Source organism: Ovis canadensis, chromosome 14 (assembly GCF_042477335.2).
Source record: "Ovis canadensis isolate MfBH-ARS-UI-01 breed Bighorn chromosome 14, ARS-UI_OviCan_v2, whole genome shotgun sequence".
Classification (NCBI taxonomy): domain Eukaryota; kingdom Metazoa; phylum Chordata; class Mammalia; order Artiodactyla; family Bovidae; genus Ovis; species Ovis canadensis.
In genome coordinates, this window is record NC_091258.1 from 71239455 (window position 1) to 71250164 (window position 10710).

At 39.7% G+C, this 10710-nt stretch overlaps 1 protein-coding gene across 1 annotated transcript; it reads right to left on the bottom strand.

Annotated features, from left to right (window-relative positions):
• Positions 1-1053: 1053 nt before the first annotated feature.
• LOC138419601 (zinc finger protein 519-like) lies at positions 1054-6725 on the bottom strand. Its single transcript, XM_069552457.1, is given in 6 exon segments — positions 1054-1143; positions 1146-1191; positions 1360-2425; positions 2428-3045; positions 6021-6116; positions 6590-6725. Coding segments are annotated over 6 exon segments (2052 nt in total).
• Positions 6726-10710: the final 3985 nt, after the last annotated feature.

The window sequence follows — 10710 nt, forward strand, 5'->3', positions numbered from 1 at the left end:
GTAAAGAAACTAATTTCTATAGATGCCATCCCTCTGTGCTAGCAAATAGTTTATGCTCAATTCTTCCCTGCAACCTTAGACAAGGTGGGAGAGGTTAAAGTTGGTGGTGGGTTAACACTTCATTCCACATCAACTGTAACACTAAAAACCACTCCGTTTTATTAATTAACATATATTAATAGCACATACAGTTGACATAAAACCTTTTACAGTTCACTGTGGGATCCTTGATCAAAATAACTGATTACAAGCACAGAGAAAGATATTCATTCCTTTGATATAATGATCTGAGAAAAGTATTTCTATCGTGTACAGAATGGAGGCTAATTGTTTCATAAACAGGAACCTATGTTAATCACATGACTCTTCCAGGAAGGGTGTCCAGTACTTTTCTAGGGTATCAGAGATGTCATTATTTCATGTCAACCAATATTCTATTGATATTATAAAGACATATATAAAGATATATCAAGATTTAAGTGAACTGTTGATATGATAAAGATACATCAAGATTTTGGTGATATTATAAAGATATACCAAGATTTTAGTGAACTGTCATTGTTTCATCCTTAAAAAACAAGTGACATAACTAGTGAAAACTTAGAACAAACCTGTCTTACTTTAATACACAGAATAATTCCCTGATCACTGACATCATGGGGACCTCCAGGGATATTTGACTTCAGTGACAGAATGCCTCCATTTAGATGTTCACTGTACATTTTACATTACTGTGTCCTTAATCTTCTAATGAAGAATAAATATAAATCATGCCCATCTAATACACAAGGGCTTCTCTTATCTTTAAGGCATCAACCATCAAAAACATAAGTTCATATACAGTAATTCTCCTTTAGAGTGAATTCGGAGAAGAGCAACTGATGAAATGCCTTCTAGCACACATTCTCTGATAGTTATTTAGATTTGATTATTGATTAACTACTTTCCTACATCTGTTTTTACATCATTCACATATCTTTCTTGTATAAACACACGCTCATGTTTTCTAAAGTGTGTATTTAGGACAAATCTCTTTCATCACTTATTATATTACTAGGGTTTCTCTTCAATATGTGTTCTCTGATGTTGAGTGAGGTGAGAGCTCTGATTAAAGCCTTTGCCACTTTCCTTCCATTCAGGTTTTTAAGTTTCTCTGAAAGATGAATTCTCTGATGTTGACCAAGACTTGAGCTTTGGGTAAAGGCTTTGCCATGTTTCTTTACATCTGGATGATTTCTGCCCAATGTGAACTCGCTGACGTTGAGTAAGGCTTGAAATTTGGTAAGATTTTGCCACAATCCTTACATTTATAAGGTTTCTCTCCAAGTACGAATTATCTGATGTCTAGAAAAACTTGACTTCTGATTAAAGGCTTTACCACATTCTGTACATTTATAAGACCTTCTTGTAGGATGAATTTGCTCATGTTGAGTAACATGTGATTTACAATTAAAGGCTTTGCCATAATATTTACATTTATAAGGTTTCTCTCTAGTATGGATTCGCTGATGTTGAGGAAGACTTGAGCTGTGCCTAAAGGCTTCGCCACACTCTGCACATTCATACTGCTTCTCCCCAGTATGAATTATCTGATATTGAGTTAGGCTTCCATGCCGCTTAAAAGACTTGCCACATTCTGTGCATTTATAAGGCTTCTTTTCAGTGTGAATTTGCTGATGTTGAATAAGATGTGAGCCACAGATAAAGGCTTTGGCACATTCTCTGCATTTGTATAGAGTATCCCCAGTATGAATTCGCTGATGCATAGTGAAATATGAACACCTATTAAAGGCTTTGCCACATTGTCTACAGCCGTAATGCTTTTCTCCAGTATGAATTACCTGAGTAAGATTTAAGCAACAGGTATAGACTTTGCCACATTCCTTACATTTATAAGGTCTCTCCCCAGCATGGGTTCGTTGATGTTGAGTAAGACACGAGGGACAGATAAAGGCTTTGCCACACTCTGTACATTTGAAAGGCTTCCTTTCTGTATGGATTTTCCTATGGCTACTTAGTTTTAATGATTTAGTGACTATTTCCCCACATGTGTTACTCTTGTAATGTTTCTCCACATTCTCAGTACTCTGCTGTTGAATAAGTTTACAAGACTGATTACAAACTTTACTATATTCACTACAATTATAAGCCTTCTTTCCAATATCCACACTTTTATACAGAGAAACATCTGCTCTTTGATAAAAGATATTCCTACATTTATTACTTCCAGAATCATTGTCTAAAAATTGATTTCCCTGGTGTTTCATGAAGCTTGAGCCTTGGTCAATGTTATGTCCAGTTTCATTGAATAAATACTTTCTCACTCCATCATAAAGACTCTTGTAATTATTGGGGGTAGAGCTCTTGCTTAAAGCCTTACTCATTTTACGACACATGAAAAGTTGTCCTGCATTAACTACACCCCATATGCATTGACCATTGATGTTTGAATAAAGTCTCTTCCATTATTATCAACATTGCAGATTTTGGAAAAGGGAAAAAATATTTGTTGTTTGAAGAATACTGAACCCTTGCTAAAGGATCCTTCAAGCTGATTGCACTGGGAATCTTTTCCCTCATTCAAAAATTTCTGGTCTTCAGACATATTTGAATGTATGTTTAATTGAATATTGCATTTAGAGTGGTTTGAATGATTATCTGCAGTGGAGACTAGATGACTTTCCAGATTTTCCACAGTTCCTTTCAGAGAACATGTATATGTCAAAAAATGATGTGGGTCTTTGCTGACAAACATACACTTCTCTGCAGATGTTAATGACTTAAATTGGTGTTTTTTCCAGTTTGAATCACAACCTTGATTTCTCTTGGCAGTAATGCTTACATTATGAGAAACTGTCCCAGTTGGGTTATGTCCATCATAACAACCTCTCTGCCCTTCACATGCCCTTGTATGTTCCCAGTCTTTCATTAAATGTAAATTTACAAGGTGAAATATTTCATATATTTTTAGGTTTTCTATTGGGCATAAATCTTCAAAGCCTGGATTTCTTGGCATCACACACTGAGTGTGTAGAGAAGACGCAGCTGAAAGGGCAAATAATAAGTTATTCTACTTACTATTCTCAGTGAATATAGTTTACAATTTACATAAAACTGATACACCCTTAGCTAGATTAACAATGAAACAGAAGGAAGGAGTCAAAATGACAGGGGATTAGGAAGACATGGAATTCATCTCTCTACACAAATGCATCAATACATCTAGAAATGGATTAAGTCTCACAGAGCCCCTACTGAACACTAGCAGAGGACCATGGACACTTAAAAGGGCAAGAAAGATTCTGTTTAGCCAGGTGGGGCCAAAGAAAATGAAGGAAAGGGAAGAGGAGAGGAAGTGGGATGGGACCTGCAACCCTTGGGGGAGCTCACTGGGACAGAAGGGATCCTCATTCTCTTATGGGAAGAGAAGGCAGAACCTGCTAGAGGCAGGCAGGACAGAGTGAGACCTCTACAGATGGTACTAACCACAGCCCTGCTCCCCAAGCCTGAGAGGGGTGTCCACCGCTGCACACAAGGGCTGGGTCCTGAAATGTGGGGTTTGGAGAGGAGACCCAGGCAGAGGACTGCTGTTGACTGTGAGGAGACATCCTGAGGGGATAGGAGGGAGGGAGGAGCTCTGCAAACAGGAATGCTTGTGGAGGAAGCCTGAACTACCAGAGAAGCAGAGCAGCGTTGTTGAGTGATGCCCAAAGGGAAGAACCACCACTGCAGCCCCTCTCCTCCTATGCCAGCCCCTTCTGGAGAGGCACTAGCAAGGACTCCCACAGGGTTGGGTGATCTCACAACCCCAGCTGCTGCCTCCTCCCCTATGACCCTCCCCACCAGGGTGGACTCCTGTGCTCCAGGGCAGCCCTAGGAGAAGGTGCCTGTGGGTGGCCCACATGCACTGAGGGGGTGGAAAACACAGCTGAGCCCCAGGGTCATGCACCTAAGGAAGAAAAGTGAAATCTCACAGCTGCACAGACCACGATTTTATACCCCTACAATTGGCTTTGTCAACTCAGCACCTACAGAAAGCCTGATTAGACAATAAGGACTCCCACAGTCCTGATAGGTGTAGCTTTAGCAGCTGTAGACTTTGTGAGCTTGTACTTGAGGGAGCTGGACCACGCCAGTCTGAGCGGCCCCCATGGCGCCACAGCGGGTCCAGCTACATGAATGCAATCCTGGGCCCTTACTTCAGTGGATCTATGCTGGTAACCTGCTGAAAACATCTGAGAGACACCAGGGCCATATGCCAGCATGCCGATGGTTCAGGTGGGGCCAAGGGCAGTGCCAACCAGGATCGCATGAGAGCTCGCAGAAGGCATGAGACGTGACACACAGAACACTCCCCGAGGTGAACCTCCCCAGAGGAGCCATCCTCAGTGGCTTCTCTCCCAGCGGGTGTGCTCCAGTCCCACTGCCTCCACCACAGATTAGAATCACGGTGAAGAAACAGATCTGGGGGCTTCTACTCCACAAACCATGGAGCAGACCCCGCCACAGACAGGGCAGTGACAACCACAGAGCCAAGGAGAAGCTCCCCTCAATATTCAGGGCAGGCTCAGGTCACAATAACAGCAATCAAAAGTCCATCAAGGGGATAAGGGTACAAGCCTCTGGACCAGCTTCACCCCCAGGGGGCAGACACCAGGAGCAAGAGGAACTATTAACACGATCCTGCAGGCTGCAGAAAGGAGACCACAAGCACAGAAAATTTCACAAAATGAGATGAAGAATGAAAAAGAAATATGTTGTAGAGAAAGGACCAAGATAAAAACCTACAAGAACAACTAAGTCAAGAATAGTTAATCTAATGATTACTTTTTGCTTTAACTAATCTTAAATTGAGATACCAAGCATTTTCACAGATACTAGGTGCCTATTAATTCTTTAACCCACTTTTTCCACATGTTTTCACTTGAGCATATTCTATTAGATGTTTGAATCTAAAAATAAGTGATATTGGCAGAGAGCTAATCAGAAAGTGAGGATGTATAGGATAAAGTCCTGGGATGCTTCATAACAAACAAGACAAACATAATAAAAGTAGTAGTTCTTATGAAATTAAATAAGAAGTGAGACTTTATAAATGTGGTAAGAACACAGGGAACTCTACTCAGTGCTCTGCGGAGACCTAAGTGGGGAGGAAATATAAAAAAGTATATATATATATATATATATATATATATATATATATATATATATGATTTTCTTTGCTATACAGCAGCACATTGTTAAACATCTACAGTCAAATAAAAATTTTTTAAAGATTTCTTCACATAATCTAAAAAGCTTAAGAGTGAGAAACAACCAGAAAAAATATGGTAGAAAATGTTCTAAGCTCTCATGCCAATTTATTTTAACATTCTTTGAGTTAAATGAATATATTAAAGTATTTTAACATTGAAGAATTGGGGCAAATACACGTAAGATATTTAACATGAGTTCATATAAAGGAAAAAGAAACTTTGAAATAAACCTGGGATTTGCATTTTCTCATTTTAGGAAGATTTGGCTTTATGCAGTGAAGAAATTATTTGAGTATGAAATTTATAAGGCCATATTTGTAGTTTCCAGTGGATTAGAAATTATAAGAAAACAAATGTCTGTCCCCAGTATTTCTAGAACTTTGGCAGTTTGTCTACAACTCCACCAAAACATTTCTGTCTAGAGTTAGAAACAAACTTTAAAAGAAGTGTCATGGACACAGTTTTCCTAGAATCCCCAAGAAATGAAAGAGCAGCCAACTCATACAGGTTGTTGCAGGCCAAGGGGAGAATTTCAGTTCTCATTGTGATTGAGAAAAGTAATCACTGGAGATGAATTCATGCATGATTAAAGAGACAGAATGGAAACTGTGATATTCATCTATGACAGCAACAGAAAGAAACCCAGACTTCTCCAAAATCATTTCCACTGAAGCAGATCTTCCCAAACCACATGACAAAGGATGACTTCCTCACTGATCCTTGGAGCTCTCACCTGAGTCATAAGCCCCATCCATTCAGACATACCTGTGTATACAGGTATTGTCTCCATTCTCCTTATATTCCTGGAATCCTTCATTCACTCCAGAAAGGTAACCAGGTCCAGCTTAGAGACCACGAGGCCTGTTTATCAGAGAAAGGAGATTCATCAGTTTCCAATCCAATATGTATTCAGGTGAGAAGACAAGGTGTGGTAGAATATTGACACAGCCTAGAAAAATGATTTCCCCAAATACTTTATTGAAAGCACCTATAAACACTAACAAAAACATAAAGAACAGATCCTGAGATTCTGGTCTAGTACTACTAGGGAAAAGTAAGTAGTAGAAATGAGGATACAACTATTTTATACTGAACTCATAAAACTCCTAGTAATCTAGAGAGAAGGAGGCAGATTAGCTCAAGAAAGAGGAAGGTTGGAATAATAAAGAATCACCATGAAGTCTTTCTAATCTCATAAACTCCCATTCTTTTCCTAGAAAGCAGGGATCTGAAACTCTATTATAAGAAGCAGAAGATTTCAGGAGATATTCTAGAAATGCAGGAACCAAAACCCAGTGGGTAGAGAAGGGATTCTGGAAGGCAGTTATCCTCACCCAAGGAGGCCAGGTCCCTGTACAATTCTCTCTGCCCGAGGTCCAAGCATTCCCACTCCTCTTGAGCGAAGTCTATGGCCACATCCCGGAATGTCAGCAGTCCCTGAAATACAAAGTACAGGTTCCATGTGGCCATGGGAAGACTTCTAATGTGACCCAAGAGGAAACCAGCAGGAGAAATGGTTTTGTAATACCAGAAGAATGTCTGGTATTACACAAGAATAAAATTTTCCAATGTTCTCTACCATATTTCTAACCTCAGAAAAAAAGGAGATGGTATATGATTCACAAAAGCACTGTAGAGATCCTTTTTATCTGGGAGAAAAACTATGGTATGATGTGATCTATAGAGGCATGTTTACTTGGAGTGTTGTTCTTGTGTTATACAGGATAAACTGTCTATCAACCAAACTGGGAATAGTTTTCTCCAAACTGGGAATATTTTTTAAAAGGAGATTCTAATTCAGGAATTCTGGAGTGGGGCCAGAGTTGTTCTTTAACAAGCTCATTTCTAATTGAATCAGGTTCATGAATGGCATTGTGAGTAGCACAGAGGTAGAAGAGCCAGGTAGGGCTTCTCTGGTGGCTCAGCTGGTAAAGAATCTGCATGCAATGTGGGAGACCTGGGTTTGATCCCTGGGTTGAGAAGATCCTCTGGAGAAGGGGATCTTCAGTATTCTGGCCTGGAGAATTCCATGGACTGTATAGTCCATGGGATTGCAAAGACTTGAACAGCCAGGTAAGAATTCATAGTTAATATTGAACTGTACATATTTTACAGACTTTACAGGTTTAATGGAATAGTAAGCATAGAAAAAAACAGTCCTGTTGATATTTAGTATATACCATATATCTTTCTAAAAGTTTTTACATAGTCTTGAATGAGCCACATAAATAATTTAGATCAATAATATTGCTATAATGCTTATTTTAGAATATTTTGACAGGTATTCAGTAAATGGTAGAGCTTGGGTTTTCTTTAGTTGATATGAACTACAATTTATTTTTTAAAAAACACATTTTTTCCTGTCTTCTAACTTCATTGAGGTTTTCAATGGCTAAGTCAAGGATCTCTCTTGGTAAATGTCACACTGCACTTGAAAACATCTTTTGATATTTGTTCTAAGACAATTCCACATTGATATGAGAACAGACTCTATGATTTCAAAAACTTTAGACCATGAAATTTTTGTACCTTGTTTTATGTAGCAAGATATGTTCCAGTTGGAGAAGAAAATGGAAACCCACTCCAGTATTCTTGCCTGGAGAATCCCATGGATAGAAGAGCCTGGTAGGCTACAGTCCATGGGGTCACAAAGAGTCAGATACAACTGAAGTGACTTAACACATATGTTCCAGTGTCTCCTAGTTTGCAGGATATTGGAAGTCAAATAGAATTTGTATCCTACTGTTGTGTCCAAATTATATAAATCTTAATTATGTTGAATTGGTTCATGGTGCTTTTCAGGTCTAAATATATCCTTCTACTTTTAGAAATTAAATTGAATTAACTTCAATAAATCATAATTCATTCATTTTAGAATGAATATTCCGTTAACTTTGGAGAGCTTGATATTGAAACTCCAACTAAAAATCTTAATTTATCTACTTAAAAAGACAATAAAATCAAGATGATTTTTCACTGGTTAAATCTCATCACATTTTTGTGGACGATAATCTGTATTTTTTAAACACACTAATGTGCAAACACACAAACCAATATGAAATAAATTAGGACTCTAAATTAGAGTCCTTTATTTCTTTCAAAATCTGTATCACTTGTGCTGAGCTATATTTTAGAAATTTAACATAGTCGCACAAACATTAGGAATATGACTATTATAAGTGCTTTGGAAAATAAAAAGAGGTGATAAGATTATGTCTGAAATATGAGGGTGGAGTGTAATGGAAACTACTGGACCTGGGCTTGAGTAAGGAAACCTCTACTCCCCAAATCCAATATCCCTACTAAACACAGGTGTGTTCATTATTCAAAGCAAAGATAAACCAAGAAGGTATGGATTTCTACCATAACTGGTGGCTTATGCATGTCTCTCACTAACCAGTTCAGTGTATACAATCCCTTGAGGTCAGGTCCCCACTCTAAGAAGTTCTGAATCTGCAGGTCTGAAGTAGGGCCATGAAATGAGTCTTTAGCAAATTCCCTGTTTGTTCTTATGTTTCTCCCTCATGACCCACATTCAGGAGCCCTAAGGTCGAGCCCTTACACTCAGCACACCTGAGACTTCTCTGTGGGGTAGGGTTTAGGAAAGGGATTTCTTAGGGCGGTCAAGGCGAGAACCAGCCACAGAAAGAGGCAGTAATTGGGATTTAGGCCTTTCTAAGTGACCCTGAGTGAAGTGCTGTGGGCTCCCCAGGCCGAGTGTGGATGGGTCCATTCAAACCAAAAGGAGCAGGATTCTGGTGAGTGCTGTGAGGGTGTCACTGAAGGGGGGCCTGTGAACAGACCCTGGGGTTCAGCAAGACTGCTGGTCTCAAGGAAGGGGGTCATCTATTGGAGGTGCTCACAGGACTGGCTGCTGTGGGTTCAAGGGCCTGCAGGCTGCCTGCTCCCCAGACAGACGCTGAGGCAGCAACAGCACGGAGCAGTCAGGGAAGCTCCCAACATTACTCTGTCTGATCCTTCTTATTAGAACCAACACAGTGTCCCTGCAGTTACAGAGAGGGAAAAAGATATTGTAGAAATGGTGGAAAATATATGACGTTATTAGAGATTTAAAGCCAGTAAGGAAACTAATTTCTACAGATGCCATCTCTCTGTGCTACCAAATAGTTTATTGTTGTTATTTCTTCCCTGAAACCTCTAATAAGGTGGGAGAGGTTAATGGTGGTGGTGGGCTAACACTTCATTCATTAAAATCAATAACAGAAACCATTCACTTTTTGTTAATTAGCATGTATTAATTTCACACATAGTTGAAATAAAACATTTTACAATTCACTGTGTGATCATTGATTAAAATCCAAATTACAAGTGTAGAGAAAGCTATTTATTTTCCTGATATAGCAATCTGAGAATTGTGATTTCTGTGATTTACAGAACAGAAGCTAGTAAACAGACATATACTAAATTATATGACTTTTTCAGGAAGGGTTTCCCATACATTTCTAGGTTATCACAGAAGATGTCTTTATTTCAACGTTGTCAACTAATGTTCATGACTTCTGATGATATTATAAAGATAACATCAATATTTTAGTGAGCTGTCATTGTGATCTCTTATCACAAATCAAGTGATATAACTATTGAAAATTTAGAAGCAATCTGTCTTACTTTAATACATGAAAAGATTCCATGATCGCTTACATCATGGTGACCTATTTGACACGAATAACAAACACTTCTAGTTAGATGTTCATTGTACATTTTACATTATAGTGTCCATCTTCTAATGGAGAATAGATATAAATGGTTGCAACACAATATAGAAGGGTTTCTCTTCTCTTTGAAGCACAAACCATCAAAAACCTACGTTTGCATACACACTAGAAACGAAGCATAGTGTGGATTATTTGAGAGTTGAATGACATTCATTTGGTTTTCAAATAATTTCAAATGATGTCATTATAAACAAGGGTACATCGCTAACAATTGTCACTTTCTAAGCATTAACCCTCCCTCTCCGGAACCATACTAAGCCACTCAGGCACTGATTGGCTGGGAGGCAGGCCCGTGCAGTCGTTGATTGGCTGCTGGGTATACGCTTACGTCACACGCTCAGGAGGCACACAGCCAGGATCTAGGGTGGTTTCCACACAGCCTTCTTTTTGTAGATACGTAGGTCGTCGTGGGGCCTCACGAGGCCTCACGGGGCTGCACTCTGGCTGTTGGCTCTCCTGTCAGTCGTTGAGTGGAGAGCCTGTGCTGGCACTGGCCAAACTGGGCTTCCATGAGAGTCGGGCATCTCTGTCAGTCACTGTGACCTTGGGCAGTTAGGCAGCCGGAGGTGAGTAGGCCTCCCAAGGTGGCTGTCCGGCCTGAGAGGCCCCCGAGGCCAATTCTGGATCAGGTTGGGAGGCCTCCTGAGAGCCAGCTCACCAGCTAGCCAGTCAGTTCACCGGGATCCTGTCTCTGTATTCCTCAGCCTGCCACCAAGTGG